At 52.2% G+C, this 14,326-nt stretch overlaps 5 protein-coding genes across 5 annotated transcripts; 2 read left to right on the top strand and 3 right to left on the bottom strand.

Annotated features, from left to right (window-relative positions):
* The first annotated feature begins 799 nt into the window (after nucleotides 1–799).
* BO70DRAFT_364241 (uncharacterized protein) lies at nucleotides 800–1,286 on the top strand. The gene has a single exon (XM_025543758.1). The coding sequence runs from the start codon at nucleotides 859–861 to the stop codon at nucleotides 1,183–1,185; it is 327 nt and encodes a 108-aa protein (XP_025397288.1). The 5' UTR covers nucleotides 800–858; the 3' UTR covers nucleotides 1,186–1,286.
* A 3,256-nt stretch (nucleotides 1,287–4,542) lies between these two features.
* BO70DRAFT_431136 (C3HC4 finger protein) lies at nucleotides 4,543–6,831 on the bottom strand. The gene is made up of 3 exons (XM_025548217.1): nucleotides 6,430–6,831; nucleotides 5,085–6,376; nucleotides 4,543–5,033 (listed from the first exon to the last, which is right to left on the bottom strand). Exons 1-3 carry the CDS (start codon nucleotides 6,698–6,700, stop codon nucleotides 5,013–5,015), a joined length of 1,584 nt encoding a protein of 527 aa, XP_025397287.1. The 5' UTR covers nucleotides 6,701–6,831; the 3' UTR covers nucleotides 4,543–5,012.
* A 1,246-nt stretch (nucleotides 6,832–8,077) lies between these two features.
* Nucleotides 8,078–9,639, top strand: BO70DRAFT_364240 (putative NUDIX family hydrolase). The gene is made up of 2 exons (XM_025543757.1): nucleotides 8,078–8,657; nucleotides 8,787–9,639. The coding sequence occupies exons 1-2, from the start codon at nucleotides 8,307–8,309 to the stop codon at nucleotides 9,297–9,299; spliced, it is 864 nt and encodes a 287-aa protein (XP_025397286.1). The 5' UTR covers nucleotides 8,078–8,306; the 3' UTR covers nucleotides 9,300–9,639.
* Nucleotides 9,128–10,732, bottom strand: BO70DRAFT_103172 (MutT/nudix family protein). Its single transcript, XM_025537806.1, has 4 exons — nucleotides 10,555–10,732; nucleotides 10,283–10,375; nucleotides 9,861–10,101; nucleotides 9,128–9,731 (listed from the first exon to the last, which is right to left on the bottom strand). Exons 1-4 carry the CDS (start codon nucleotides 10,603–10,605, stop codon nucleotides 9,493–9,495), a joined length of 624 nt encoding a protein of 207 aa, XP_025397285.1. The 5' UTR covers nucleotides 10,606–10,732; the 3' UTR covers nucleotides 9,128–9,492.
* A 371-nt stretch (nucleotides 10,733–11,103) lies between these two features.
* BO70DRAFT_431134 (dihydroxy-acid dehydratase) lies at nucleotides 11,104–13,771 on the bottom strand. The gene is made up of 2 exons (XM_025548216.1): nucleotides 13,262–13,771; nucleotides 11,104–13,209 (listed from the first exon to the last, which is right to left on the bottom strand). Exons 1-2 carry the CDS (start codon nucleotides 13,342–13,344, stop codon nucleotides 11,484–11,486), a joined length of 1,809 nt encoding a protein of 602 aa, XP_025397284.1. The 5' UTR covers nucleotides 13,345–13,771; the 3' UTR covers nucleotides 11,104–11,483.
* Nucleotides 13,772–14,326: the final 555 nt, after the last annotated feature.

Below are 14,326 nucleotides of genomic sequence, written 5' to 3'. Positions count from 1 at the left end.
CCTATCTATAGTACTGATGACATGTCACCACAACGGTGTCCTGAAGAACGCAGATCGACTGTACGACATGGGCGCAAGACGGAAGTCTTGGGAGCTGTCCGAATGAAGTGTACCGATTTCGCGTGCAGATTCCGGCAATATCAGCAATCCTAGGACCTAACTGCCTCTTCCCCAGTACTCGCCCAGCGGAATCCATTTCCGAGAGGCGATGGTCAGTTTCACGCCCAGTGGCAAAGAAAGTCTCCAATAAGATGGTTTCAGACTCACATAAATCTCCGACTGTCCTGCTCGTCCGGGCCATGTCTTGGTATGAAGATCGTTTTTGAATGCAGGAAACCTGACGATGAGGCGCACCGAGTCTTCATACCGATCCCCCATAGGGTCTGCCCGGTTTCCAGTGTAGATCTTGAAATGTGGAGGACGATGACTTGCATATAGGTGTGTTCTGATATGATCGGAAGCTTCCAATCTGGTAGGTCAAAGCAGACTTATTGGCCACCATGGTATTGCAGTATCGTTGCTGGTTCTTTCAAGCCGTCTGATATCCGATCCGATCTCTGGGGCTGAAGACAAACCGATGGTGGGTTTCTCGCCACCCGATAACCGGTCATGCTACACAGCTATAGAGTATACTTTAGTACCTGACACTTTGGATAACATGATACTTTCAATCTGGATAGTATCCGCATATCCCCTCCCAGCTATACTTATCTGCTACGTATGATTCGATGCAGAGAATCCTGCAATACCGAACACATATCGATGACAGACCGGAGCATCCATATCTCAGACGGCCAGACCCTAAGCACCTCCAATATCCGATTCCAGTCCAATCTACCGATATTCCCGCGACACAGGATGTTGCCACCATATCGACATCCCAATACCAATCCACCTCCCAGCCGCATCAAGAGATACACATACACCACTTCCCCTCCACCCAAACCGTCCATACATACACACACATATACCTACATACATACATACGCCTCGCATACAGCATACCCACAAACACACACACACACACACACACACAAACCAGTGAGCAAACACCAACCAGCTAGTCCATCCCCTCGCAAGGATGTACCCGTCCGGACCTGTACCGGAACGGAGTACGCTATGCAGCCCTCCCTAGTCCCCAAGGCAAAGCAAAGTAAAGTACCTACCCACACCTACCCAAGCTAGTCAGTCACCCTAGTGGTTGCCTTTTCCCCATGGTTGCCTTGCCTTTTCCCCATGCGACACCATGCACGTTGCCGTGGATAGCCCCTTCTTGGCGCCGCCGCCGACAGCCGAGATACAGATTGGTGATTAACTATTGTTGGATGGAGCAGGTAGTAAGAAAGAGGTTCTGTTTACTTATTTACCTTGCTGACTTGGGTATGGGTGTAGGGGTATGTGTTTGAATATATGGGGAAGTGAATACTTGATTATAAGTATGTATTCCCCTCATAGCCCTGGCAAGTACTAGGTGAGTGAGTGAGTGAGTGAGTGAGTAAGCCACGACCCCTCTAGCTCCTCCAGCGCTAGCGGCGACATGGATGATGGATTTCCCCTCCCGGCTCAATACAGACCCAAGATTCCAAATATCATCCCAGATAGATAGTAGATAGATAGATAGATAGAACCTACCTCGCTTACGTACAGAGTTCTACGGAGTAGGATACTTATTTATGGTTCACGGAGCACTCGAACTACCTACCTACCTACCTACCTACCTAATAGCTAAACCTGCCATGATAATCCATCTATTAATATGGTTGGTGCCATTTCCCCAATACTTGATCAGACATACTATTTGTTATTAGATATATTTTTATAATAATTGATTGAGTTGAGTTGGTTGGCTAGTATCTGTCGATGTGATATCTACTTACGGAGCACTCAGTTATATTATATTGTACTTGGAGGAAAGACAGAAGTTTAATGGTTCAGGGATAGATAGATAGATAGAGATAGACCATTATGTATACATTGTATACATTGTATACATATGGATATACGGAGTAAAAGTAGAATGAATACCTACCCAAGTGCCAGTGTATTATATTCCAATGCAGTCAGCCGAATCTTCCTGCAGCTACTGCACCCGTAAAGCCGTCTCGTGCGGTCTGCTGTATGTATGTATGCACGTAGCTACATACATATGCCTACTTTGGTAATTAGAAGGTCAGTAGATCAGTAGACCAGTAGGTTAGCTTAGTAGGTCAGGTCAGGTCAGGTCAGGTAAAACATGTATTAGCATCAGCAATTGAGCACATACATAAATAAGTACTGTAGCAGTCGCATTAAAACAAAAGAAAGCATATAGGGAGGTAGGTAGGTAGGTAGGTAGGTAGGCACTCTGTAGAGAGAAAGATGAGATGAGATACATCCTAGAGATTTACGCAGTAGCAGGAAATTTAGCCGAGGGGAAAGTATAACTATCCAGACCGACTGGCAAAAATACAAGGACTGGTAAGGTAGTAAGTAACTATAGGTAGTCCGCTGTGGTCCGCATTTCTGCTACTTATAGTACTTACCTAGTTAGCTGGCTGGGGTATCTAGTATAAGTACTAGGTAAGCACTGATCCTTAACTAGCTTAGGTAGCTAAGTATAGTACTACTTATACTAGTAAGTACGGTGCCTGGGTATCTATCCAAGTAGCTAAGATCATCTCCTCATTCTATCCCATCCCATTCTATCCCATCTACCCATCTACCTACTATTCACCACCACCACCATCCCCCATCGCGACAATGAAGAATACCCCCCCCCCCCCCTCCCCTCCACTAATACCAAACACCAAGACTACCACCAACACACTCCCATCCATACCCACCTCCATCCTATAGATATAGATAAGCAGATCGATTCCGATCTCCCCCCCCGATTGGCTAATCGGAAAACCCCAACCCTCGCCATCCCCGCGCATCGACATCCGGGATCGGGAGCGCGGGTGCGATGCATCGAAGGATGGATGGAATAACTAACTATCGGTGTGGAAAGTGCTTACCTATGTAGCATGTACAGTGCCGGTGGTAGGGTAGGAGGGGGGAATTTTCCGATACGTGGCATGCTTACGGGCCGGGGATTTGCGGCTGGTGTCTACTATCTACTGTCTACTGTCTACTGTCTACTGTCTAGTATTCAGTGGTAATGTGGTGATATGGTTGGATGGGGCTGGACTGGACTGGACTGGACTAGACTGGACTACGACAGATCATGGATATAGATGACACTGCTGTCGACAGGTCGGTCAATAGGTAGGTAGGTAGGTAGGTAGGTAGGTAGGTAGGTATGGAGGTGAGGACAATACGCATAGGATAGCATGAAATGAGATGGCTGGGACGAATAGATAGATGGATGAGACTCATCGCCTCGAACACACATCCTCCATCCATCTCCCTACTGTACCTATCACCTATCTACCTACCTACTTACCTACCTACCTGTCCACCGCACCACCCCATTCAAACAACCATGCATTAACTCGTTTCCGCTGCAGATACGAACGCACATCCTCTAGCTACTTACGTACTTGGATAGCTAGATCGACATGACTGGTTAGCTTGCGCAGCTTGCGCAGCTTGCGCAGATTGCTACTGACTTGCCGATATGGCCCGGAAGCCGGAGGACTGAGGATCCGTTTCTGCTGTCTGCTGTCTCTGTTCCAACCGGACCGGTAGAGGAAAAAGGTCAGAGGTCAGACTCACAGATCGAGATCGATATCGAGCTCAACACATACCGGATGCAAAAAGAAACAGGAAGACACCACACCACACCATACCATATCCACGATAACCCAAAATTGCAGCGAAAGGAGAAGAGCAAAAGCAAAAGCAAAAGCAAAAGCAAAAGCAAAAGCAGAACCATCCATGCCTTACCCACCAGACCATAGACACTAAAAATAGCCAATAAGCAGTCCCGAACACGTGTATCAGACGCGACAAGGCGAGTACATACATCCATCCATACCTACATACATACATACATACATACATACCTAGAAAAGAACACCAACGTATCAGAAACCAGAGAGAGAGCTGTAAAAACAAACCAAAGCAAAACCAGTAGACATGGCCTGATCAGGCCGAGCTTTTATTATTTCGCTTCGATTCGATAGGTAGCGAATAAGCAGCCTTGCCCACGTGAAGCAGACACGGTTACTCCGTATGCAAGTCGGATGCATACCTACTACTTAGATAGAATGTGAACGGTCAGATTGAAGCTGGAGCAAAATATGTGTGTGATTGAGTGAGATGATTTGGGGGGAGGATATGTATTATCTATCTATCTTTCTACCTTGATGGGGGAAGGGGAACGTAAGTGGGTGATGTGGATGATTAGAAGCGGGGAAGGAAGTGAGTGAGTGAGTGAGTGAGTGGAGGGATTGTGTTGGGGTGTTGTCTTTGTGGGATGGGTGGATGGGTGGATGGGTGGATGGTGATTGATGAGTAGATATATACCTTTCATCAGCCGCGGTAGAGCGAGAAAGAATACTAAGGAGGACAATTTTTTGGAATTTCTTTTCTTTTTTTTTTTTTGATAGCTAGGTACATGACGATCAGGTATACCAACCAGGAACCTGCCCAAACATGCAAGGTAACCAACCGAGTTGGGGTTTTGTATTAATCGATAGGAGATAAACAATGTGCATGACCCACAGTAAGGAAAGATATGAACAACCGGGGACCTGCCCAGCAAGGTAATGTTGATATTCGAAGAGAAAAAATGAAACCCATGAACCACAGCGAAACAGATAGAATAAATCAATACCAATTAAAACCCGAAAGAAACCAGACCAGAAGTCATGAAAGTCGGCAAAGAGTTGAGATAGAAGCAGTATTAGAAAAATGAGATCGATTGGAACGGGTATCAAAGCATCCAGCGCAGCATGTCCAATCGTTCGTAGTCTCAGATGTCGGATGCGAAAGAGTATGTGCTGTTTTACCAGGGACGCCGTCGTTGCACATGTCACAATGCAATGGGAAGTGGAGAGATGTATAGGCGTGTGGAGAGATTGTTCACCCTAGTTGAGGTAGATACGCATCTGCACTAGTTAGCATGGAGCAATCGGTTTCCCCGAGCTATGAAGACGTACCTTCATCTTAACGTCAGCGCGGCAGATGATGCAGTGGGCCGGCTCGATTGGTCTGCTGGGATCATAGCGACGACCCGGATACTGGACGTCCGCACACCACTGACACATACTGGCATGGCCGCAGGGAAGCAAGACCGTATCAACGATCTGGGAAAAGCAGATCTTGCACTCGAGGTTCGCTTGCAGTTCATGGGGCTCTTTCGCTTCCGGACGACCGTTGCTTCTATCGTCCAGAGTGCCGCGCAGGTCGCCGGGCTGCGGGATCGGCCGAGCATCGTCCATGATTATTTGAGCAACGGCTTCGTTCATGACCCGCTGCCAATGAGCTCGTTGAGTTTCCTGCAAGATTTGTCCAAGGTCGCGTGCGCGTCTCTCATGCTCTGCGTTCGCCGGACCAGATGATCGCACGGTGGCCGGGTGGGGAGTGTACCCAGCCTGAACAGGCGGCGCCCGTGCGCCTCGAGTGTGGGCTCGAGTGTGGGCCAAGTGAGGAACCTCAGCCTGGTGAGGATTGTATCTCAGTCGGTGCAGGTATTCAGCGTACCGGAGGGCAGTGTCCCTCTCCGAGTTCGGGCGTTGGGGACGTGCAAGTTCGCGATGCCGAGGGACCGGAGGAGGCGGAGGAGACGGAGAACGGCCATCCCCATCGGGCCCAAATGCTTGGGAGAGTGCTGCTGCGTTCGCATTTGCAACCGCGCCATGGTCTTGAGTTGCACGAGGGTTGCTCAGTGGGACTTGGGCGTTTGTGGCAGCAGCTGTGGTTTGGTATGGGGTCTGGGCTCTCGCTGACCGCGACGGCTGGGTGTCGCTCGTTGGGGCTGGAGCACTAGTGGGCGCAACCGTGGTCGGGTATGGGGGCTCTGCTCTCGCAGACAGAGGTGGCTGGGTGTTCCTGGAGCGTTGAGCCTGTTGAGCATGGCTGGACCTCGGTGCCGGTTCACGGAAGTTTCGCTGTCTCTGCGGGACGAGGGGAGTCTGGGGGGGTTGAGCTGGATTGCCCTGCCCTCCCGAGAAGATGTAATTCAAGTGCGGATCGATCGCCTGTCTGTCGCCGAAGTACTGGTTTGGACTGAAACGAGGCAATGTGAGTCCACCGTTGTTCGTGTAAAACACTGGCTGGGCTGGGGGCTGTGAGGTGCGGGGGGGAGAATTCGACCGTGGCCGTCCCTGATTCTGTTCCTGCCCCTGTCTCTGTCCCTCTCCCTGCACCCGGCTGTGTTCCTGGCTGTGGCCCTGGCCCTGCATAGTGTTCAACAACATTGCAGGAGTAGTAGGGGTAACCACCGCAGACCCTGGAAGCAAATCGTTAGTACACCAGCACATGTTATCACAAGAGCTCACTGACCTTGAATGAGATAGGCTGGCTGCGGGGCCTCCGACATTGCAGTATCTGCCGGGCTGTTCGAACCAGATCGTTGAAGCCTCCAGAGCTGGTCCAAATTGACCCCAGGCGCCCATTCAGTAGGCACTCTGTTGGTGGTGTCTGGTCCTTCCTGTCCATGGTTGTCACGTCCGTCCCCTTCGCCCTCACGCATCCCAAGTCTTGAAAGCCTCCTGTCCAAATCGCCGTGGTCAAAGAAACCGTCGCCCTCCAACAGAGACGGGCTCCTATCCATGGTAGGCAGAGTTGCACGAACAGTATGGTTCAAAGTGTGAACGTTTGATGTCTGAATGTGCTTCTGAGGCAGATGAAAGAGTCTGAAATGTGGGAAGATGCAGGAAGAGGAAGGAGGGGGAGGAGGGTATATATAGGTCGGTCAGTCTGCTAGGCAGCCAACCAATAGAGCCACTTCACTGGCAGAGAGTGAGTATTGGTGATGAACTCTGGAAACACTGTGAAGTCTGTCCGTGAAGGTAGGATAGACAATGATATCAAGCTGGTAGTCCAGACTAACAGGCTTGGGCCGTCCATTCATTCAATAGGCGGACGCTATAGAAGCAGTGACAACGCCAACTCTCTGGCTGGATTGATGTATTCACGGAGAACTATTGTTCTTGCTACTGGGAATAAGAAGTGCTTCCAGGGAACTGATGCATAGCCTTCCGCAAAGAACGGATATGCAGTCTCAGATCGGAGTGACTGCTAGCATGTTTGATATTCAAGCAGGCCCAGAGGTTTACCAGCCATCCAAGCATGGTTTGCTACCATGACCAACCCGCATAGTGATAGAACATGACACTGTATACAGGCCCTTCCGTTGGTCTCCATTGGCCTCTGGCCCACTTCTGATATATTCACGAAGCTGGGGACGGGATAGAGACGGGATCATGAATTCCCTTCCGAGGACGAATCTAGCTCAATCCAGCTCAATCCCCAGCTAAGGCGTCGGCTAGAATCGAGCCCGGCTGCTCGCGGTCATGGCCCGTCCGGTGGACCGTCTTCCCGCGGGGTTCCAGAGGACTCCAAGAGGTTCTTAGCAGGTGAGTGAATGAAACGGATGGAGAGCAGTCGAGCAACAGGGTCCGAGCTCTAGAGTCCTGATCGTTGAGGTGTATTTAACCAAAGAAAGACCCATCAAAACCTTGGGGTCATCGAGGAGCGGGAGCCGAGCAATGCGAATGGTCGGGAAATGAGACGTCGTTGAAGATACTAGAGACAGCCTAGAGATGGTATCAAAGGGAAGAAGTCCAGCTGGGAGTAGCGCGTGGAGGCCTAAGCAGGCGCAACAATCGCCGCGATCCAGTGGGCTGGCCATCAAATATCAGAACTAGCACTATCATACCTATCGAGGTGTCGGGACACCTTTTTAGAGTGGCTTCGTTTCCAATATCAAACAGCCGCGGAGGACAAGCTCAGGGGATCAGAGCTACCGTCTGTCCTGCAAGGGACGGGGATAGTGGTCGCACGCTGTTTTTTGTGCGGTCATTTGCGATGGGGATGCTCGAAGCTGATGTTGTCAAGCATAAGTTAGTTAACTACTCCTATATAAATACTCCGGGACACAGAGCTCGGCTCGTGTGGCTTCCCGACGACGTCATCGCCCCGTCGGCTTCAGGGACGTCGACAGGACAGACCTCTCAATTTACAATTTCAATTCAAAATGCAACACACCTGCTAACCCTCTTAATAAGACAACTAATTATTTCTTCCTTCCTCCTCCTCCTCCTCCTCCTATTCCCCCCTAACCCATGACGCCCTGGCGGCTGTCCGTGCGGCAACTGCAACCACCACGACCACGACCAGCAATAACTCGCCGCATTCTTCTTCCCTCCGTCGCCAAAATGTCCATCTCCAACTTCACCATCCCCCGCACTCTCGACCGCGACGTCGCCGACACCGACTCACTTCCCGTCTCAAGCGCAGCGCAACAACTATCCCGAGACGATCTCCTCCGCTTCCCAGCCTTCCGGATCTGGCTGTCCACCCTGCACCGCTCCCTGAGTCGCCAACAGCACCCCTCCCATGAATTCGCCAGCGACCCGTACGTCCTCCGCAAGATCGAGATCCAGGCGGCGGACTACTTCGGGGGCGGACGCTTGGGGTTCCTGAAATTCAAGGCCGAGGTATCGAACGGGAATGGGGAGACGCTCCCCGGGAGTGTGTTTCTGCGCGGTGGGAGCGTGGGGATGTTGGTTGGTTTTGCCCTTCCCCTCCCTCCCTCCCTCCCTCCCTCCCTCCCTCACTTGACCTGGGGATCTCTCTCGCTTGGAAAAGTCCGAACCGACCATAGATACTAACACCATCTTCCTTTCACTTCACAGCTCATCCTCCAACCAGACGACGTGTCCCCCACCGCGGAATCCGAAAAACGCGCCATCCTGACCATCCAGCCCCGCATCCCTGCGGGATCGCTCGCGTTTGCCGAAATCCCGGCTGGAATGCTAGACGACAGCGGGTCGTTTGCGGGCGGTGCCGCGAAGGAGATCCAAGAGGAGACGGGCCTGACCATACCCCAGGACGAGCTGATCGATATGACCTCGTTGGCGCTGCAGTCGGGGACGGAGGCTGACGACGGCGAGGCGCTGCAGAGGGCCGTGTATCCCTCGGCGGGGGGGAGTGATGAGTTCATTCCCCTGTTTTTGTGTCAGAAGCGGATGGCACGCAAGGATATTGAGGCCCTGCAGGGCAGGTTGTCGGGGTTGAGGCAGCATGGGGAGAAGATCACGTTGAAGGTGGTACCGTTGAAGGATTTGTGGAGGGAGGGGTTGAGGGATGGGAAGACGCTTGCCGCGTGGGCGCTGTATCGCGGGTTGAGGGATGAGGGGAAATTGTAGCGGTTTGCGGTTGCCGGCCCCGGTATAGAGTAGACTGTAGACTGCGCGATGAAGCGGAAGGAAGTTAATGCGACGATGAGATCCCATATCCCTCTAATGTATTGCGTCGGTTCTATATATCGACTCTATACACGCCTCATCTCATCAGAGAACCCCACCCCATATATCCATCCATCCATCCCACAAAACAACCTCAAAGCTTAAACCTCTTCGCCAGCTCAATCCCCTCCGCTATCGTCCCCACCCTCGCATCAATCGCATACCCCTCCTGCTCCAGCCTCTTCATTTCCCCAAACAGCCCCGCCAGCGGCACACTAAAGCACTCAATGAACTCGTTCTCCTCCAGCTCCGGCTTCGGGTTCTGGTTCTCGGCCAGGCTCATGTCCACCCGCACGTGCACCATGTTGAGGTTCGTGTTGCAGAAGCCGGGGTCTGGATCCCATTTTATAGTACGTTCCGTTCTCGTTAGCAAATATACACAGACACATACCAAGAAAAAGAAAAGGAGAGCGAAAGATACCGTGGATGGATGGACGGATGGAAGGAAGGAAAGTAACGCACCATTAAACATAACACAACTCGTCTGCTCCGCGACGCCCACGTAGCCCGTCTCCTCCTTGAGCTCGCGCACCGCGCACTCCTCCACCGTCTCGTTGGGGTCGATCAGCCCGGCCGGAACCTCGATGACGACTTTGTCGATGGGCGGCCGGTATTGTTTCTGGAGGAGCAGTTCGGGGCCCGTTTCTTTGTTGAGGATCGTCACGATGCCGACGCCGTCGATGGGGCAGTTGGCGGGGCGGGTCTGGGGGGTTATTAGTATACCATTTTTGTACTTTTTTGGGGGGGTTGTGCGGGGATGGGAGATGGGGGATGGGATTGAACAGGGCAATTAAGCTAATTTCTTTTTTTAATAAAAAAAAAAGTCTGAAGGAAATGGAGGGGAAGGAAAGGAAAGGGAAGGGAAGGAAAGGGAAGGGGGTTACCTGTCTTTCCGCAGACTCCCATGTCCTCTCCACCCCGTTGGGGTCGGTGTATGTCGATAGGACTAGTTTCGTCCATTTGGCGTCTTTGGGGTCCTATGTATATACATAAGTACATACATACAGCCAGTCGGTCAGTCAATCATTCATTCATTCAATCAATTGGTATATAAAAGAGAAAAGTATAGGCAGCCCATCTCATCTCCCCCACCACGAAAACAAACCCGAAGAGCGAGCGGAAGAAGAGCGGACATGGGACATGGGACATGACATACCAATGGACCCCTAGAGAGGAATTTCGATTGAGCGTATTTGGGGTCGGACATTTTGGGTAGTTTTTATGCTGTATAGTGTATAGTGTATAGCGTATATGGTGTATGTATGGTGTATGGATTGTGGAGTTTACTGTGTAAAGTGTAAACACTAACTACACTTCTGGGAGGTGGTTGAGTTGAGTTTCTTGGGTTTGTCTGACGTAGCGCTGCGGAGCGGGGGAGTAGAGAGGGGAGATTGCCGCTTTGGGTTAGAGGGTTAGCCCTTATCTTATCTTGATCGGGGGGTTAGGGGCTGTGTTGGGTACTATACTATGTAGTATGTAGATGGGGCTCTTGTTCAGGATTTGGGAAGGTGGATTGTATGTATGTATGGCTTTGTGTGTGTGGTAGCTGAGTGTGGGATTGGGGGGGTGGTGTGAAGGGGCTTGGAATAGGTGGTGTAAGGGGATATGGACTGGATATTCTTCTATATGATTCTGCTACGCTGAACTACTGTCTTGTTATCTTTTACATTGGAGGGAAAAGTATAATGTTTTTGATGATCATTTGGTTAAATTAGCGCAATTTTTGATTCAACTGATCGACTAGAGCGGCAGCTGGATATGCCATCTGCATGACAATTATGTATCGGAGGTGCGGTTGGGACTTGAACTGCCTCTTCCCGCTGAGCTGCAGAAGCTGGTGATGTTGTTCCAGATCAGAATCCTCGGATTAATCCGGTGACAAGTCGCTTTTTGCTCGTCTACTCGGAGAGCCAACACTTGTGTGTCGCTGGGTTCTCCTTTTCTCCTTCTGCATGGAACCGCGGCCTCCACTGATCAAGTGTCAAGTTCCAAACAGACACAGCTTCCAATCAATTGGCGAGACACTCCAAGTAGCGTTGTACTCGGGGCCGGAGACCATGGAGGCGTTTGGACAGATCATCCCCTTCAGATAGGACCATCCGTGACACAGCCGTGGCTGGCATCGCTAACCAGCTTGGCATACTTGCTCAGTGTGCCCTTCTTCGCCCTCGATTCGGGCGCCTTCCACGCCTTCCTCCTCATCTCCATCTCATCCGCTGGGATCTCAAGATCGACGACTCTCTGCTCCGCATCAATCACAATGCGATCCCCATCCTTAGCCAGCGCAATAGGACCACCCTCCATCGCCTCCGGCACAATATGACCGATCAAGAAACCGTGACTTCCACCAGAGAAGCGCCCGTCCGTGAGCAACGCGACATCCTGTCCCAGTCCGGCACCCATGATGGCCGAGCTGGGCTTGAGCATCTCGGGCATACCGGGGCCGCCTTTGGGGCCCTCATACCGGATGATGACGACGGTCTTTTCGCCTTTCTTAATCTCGCCGCGCTCGAGGGCCTCAATGAACCCATCTTCGTAGTCGTAGCACTTGGCTGTGCCTTCGAACCGCAGGCCTTCTTTGCCGGTGATCTTGCCGACCGATCCGCCCGGGGCCAACGAGCCGCGGAGAATCTGCAAGTGACCGGTTGGTTTGATGGGGTTGTTGAGGGGTCGGATGATAGGCTGCTCAGGCGAGAAGTCCGGCCACGAGGCCACGTTCTCCTTCATGGTCTTGCCGGTGATCGTGATGCCGGAGCCGTCGATCAGGCCCTCCTTGAGGAGGAACTTCAACAGCGCGGGTGTGCCTCCGATCTTGTACATATCGTGCATGACGTACTTTCCGGAGGGCTTCAGGTCCGCTAGGAAGGGTGTCTTGTCCGAGACGGCTTGGAAGTCGTCGATGGTCAGCTTGATGCCGACGGAGTCGGCAATGGCAATCAGATGCAGCACCGCGTTGGTGCTGCCTCCGAGGATGTTCACGACGACCATGGCATTCTCGAATGCTTGTCGCGTCATGACGTCCCGGGGTCGGATATCTTCCTTCAGCAAGTTCCGGACCGTCTGTCCGATTTCCGTGCACTCCGCCTGCTTCCGGGGGTCCTCTGCCGGGGTACTGCTGCTCCCCGGAACAGTCATACCGAGGGTCTCGATCGCCGTGGCCAGGGTGTTTGCCGTATACATACCGCCGCAGGCGCCGGCGCCGGGACAAGCGTTCCGGATGATGTCGAATCTCTGCTTCTCGTCGATCTCGCCGGTGAGGTACTGGCCGTACGCCTGGAAGGCACTGACCAAATCAAGCGGCTTTCCGCCCGCACTGCAACCGGGCTTGATACTGCCGCCGTAGACCATGATACTCGGGCGGTTGACACGGCCCATGGCCATCAGCGTGCCGGGCATGTTCTTGTCGCAACCGGGCAACGAGATATTGGCGTCGTACCACTGGGCGTTCATGACGGTTTCGATGCCATCGGCGATGATCTCGCGGCTTTGCAGACTGTAGCGCATGCCCGATGTGCCCATGCTGATTCCGTCCGACGCGCCGATGGAGTTGAAGCGCATGGGCACCAGGCCCGCCTTGGACACGGAGTCGCGAACCAGCGCAGACAGGTCCATCAGGTGCATGTTGCAGGGGTTACCCTCGAACCACACCGATGAAATGCCCACCTGGGGCTTCGACATGTCCTTTTCCGTTAACCCGGTCGCGTATAGCATCGCCTGGGAGGCACCCTGGGACTTGGGCTGTGTGATCTTGGAGGAGACTTTGTTGAGCTGCTCATCGGCGTAGCGGGTGGTGGTGGACGACAGAAGACGCCTATGGTATGGGTTAGCTTCATGCTCACGTGGCAGTTAGGTGGTATACGAACGCAGATGCGTGGCTCTTGAACGGCACTCTTTGGCCGAAGGCCAGAGCCTTGGAGGCCTGCGCTCGAGAAGCAGACGTGATCATGGTCGGCGTTCAGGGGAGTAGAGATGAAAGGTTGTTGAATGATTGAACAAGCAGGCTACATGCCAGCTTATATACCCGAGTCCCAGGCCTCAACGCCTGTTTGCGATCCAACATCAGGGGGAGTCAGTTCGATCTCGCTCTGAAGTCCGAAACCGACACAGGATGTACCCTGGTCCACATCAGATCTAGCCAGTAAGCGGAAAGCAAGCGCGAGGCTCGACTTCTCGTCGAAGATCTTCATTGGACGGGAAAATAAAAGAAAAGGCAGCGGGCAGATATCTACTCCGCAACGACCTTAAGGAAGCAAATTGCATGGCGGTAGCTCCAATCAGCGTCGAGATATTAGGGGCGATGACCCGGAAGCTTCGCCGTGGACTCAAGTAGCTTGCGAGTCTCGCAGCGTAGTCCGAAGTGGATAGACTCTCCGAGTCTGAATGCAGAAAGTGGTGGTGGGAGTGGGAGTGGTGAGACGAGACTGGGAGAGAAGAGAGTCCAGACGCACCCCTGTCAGCGTGGTGTCGATCAGGCCCACCGCGCCGGAGTTGTGCTGCTGCTCCCCGGGTGGGGACTGGAGATGCTCGGGGCGGATCATTCTTGGGGTATTTTCATGGTTTCAATGACTCTTTTCTCTTGGAGGTGGGTTCTTGGAGGTCTGTACTTCGCTGCGAAGTCCGATCTCCGACTCAGACGGACTAACGTGAACATCAGGCCGCCCCCGTTCCAGTCCATGAGCATTGAAGTTTTTGCAGCGCAGATGGAAATATCATATCCCACCGCTCCGAACGAAAGCTTTCTTATAATCCCAGAACAACCGAAATAAATCCAGTTGTAACACCAATAGCGAGAAAGTCCAACCCCATCAACTCTCTCCGACAGAAAAAAAAAAAAAAGAAAAGAAAAAAAGAAAACATAAACAAAACCCCCAGCATCGTACAAACCTAAGCCCAGAACCATAATCAACGGTCTAGACCGACCATCTCTC

Source organism: Aspergillus heteromorphus (genome assembly GCF_003184545.1).
Source record: "Aspergillus heteromorphus CBS 117.55 chromosome Unknown BO70scaffold_22, whole genome shotgun sequence".
Taxonomy (NCBI): Eukaryota; Fungi; Ascomycota; class Eurotiomycetes; order Eurotiales; family Aspergillaceae; genus Aspergillus; species Aspergillus heteromorphus.
This window is presented reverse-complemented; position numbering and strand designations above follow the sequence as displayed.

Bases quoted from the DNA above. Each gene is read 5' to 3' on its own strand.
- BO70DRAFT_364240 (XM_025543757.1), top strand. From the start codon at position 8,307: ATGTCCATCTCCAACTTCACCATCCCCCGCACTCTCGACCGCGACGTC. The intron at 8,658-8,786 runs GTTGGTTTTGCC...TTCACTTCACAG, and splicing joins GTGGGAGCGTGGGGATGTTG to CTCATCCTCCAACCAGACGA.
- BO70DRAFT_431134 (XM_025548216.1), bottom strand. From the start codon at position 13,344: ATGATCACGTCTGCTTCTCGAGCGCAGGCCTCCAAGGCTCTGGCCTTC. The intron at 13,210-13,261 runs GTTCGTATACCA...CCCATACCATAG, and splicing joins TTCAAGAGCCACGCATCTGC to GCGTCTTCTGTCGTCCACCA.
- BO70DRAFT_103172 (XM_025537806.1), bottom strand. From the start codon at position 10,605: ATGTCCGACCCCAAATACGCTCAATCGAAATTCCTCTCTAGGGGTCCA. The intron at 10,102-10,282 runs GTAACCCCCTTC...ATAACCCCCCAG, and splicing joins GGGAGTCTGCGGAAAGACAG to ACCCGCCCCGCCAACTGCCC. The intron at 9,732-9,860 runs GTGCGTTACTTT...AATGGGATCCAG, and splicing joins GAGTTGTGTTATGTTTAATG to ACCCCGGCTTCTGCAACACG.
- BO70DRAFT_431136 (XM_025548217.1), bottom strand. From the start codon at position 6,700: ATGGATAGGAGCCCGTCTCTGTTGGAGGGCGACGGTTTCTTTGACCAC. The intron at 6,377-6,429 runs GTCAGTGAGCTC...ATTTGCTTCCAG, and splicing joins GCCAGCCTATCTCATTCAAG to GGTCTGCGGTGGTTACCCCT. The intron at 5,034-5,084 runs GTACGTCTTCAT...TAACTAGTGCAG, and splicing joins GCGCTGACGTTAAGATGAAG to ATGCGTATCTACCTCAACTA.
- BO70DRAFT_364241 (XM_025543758.1), top strand. From the start codon at position 859: ATGTTGCCACCATATCGACATCCCAATACCAATCCACCTCCCAGCCGC.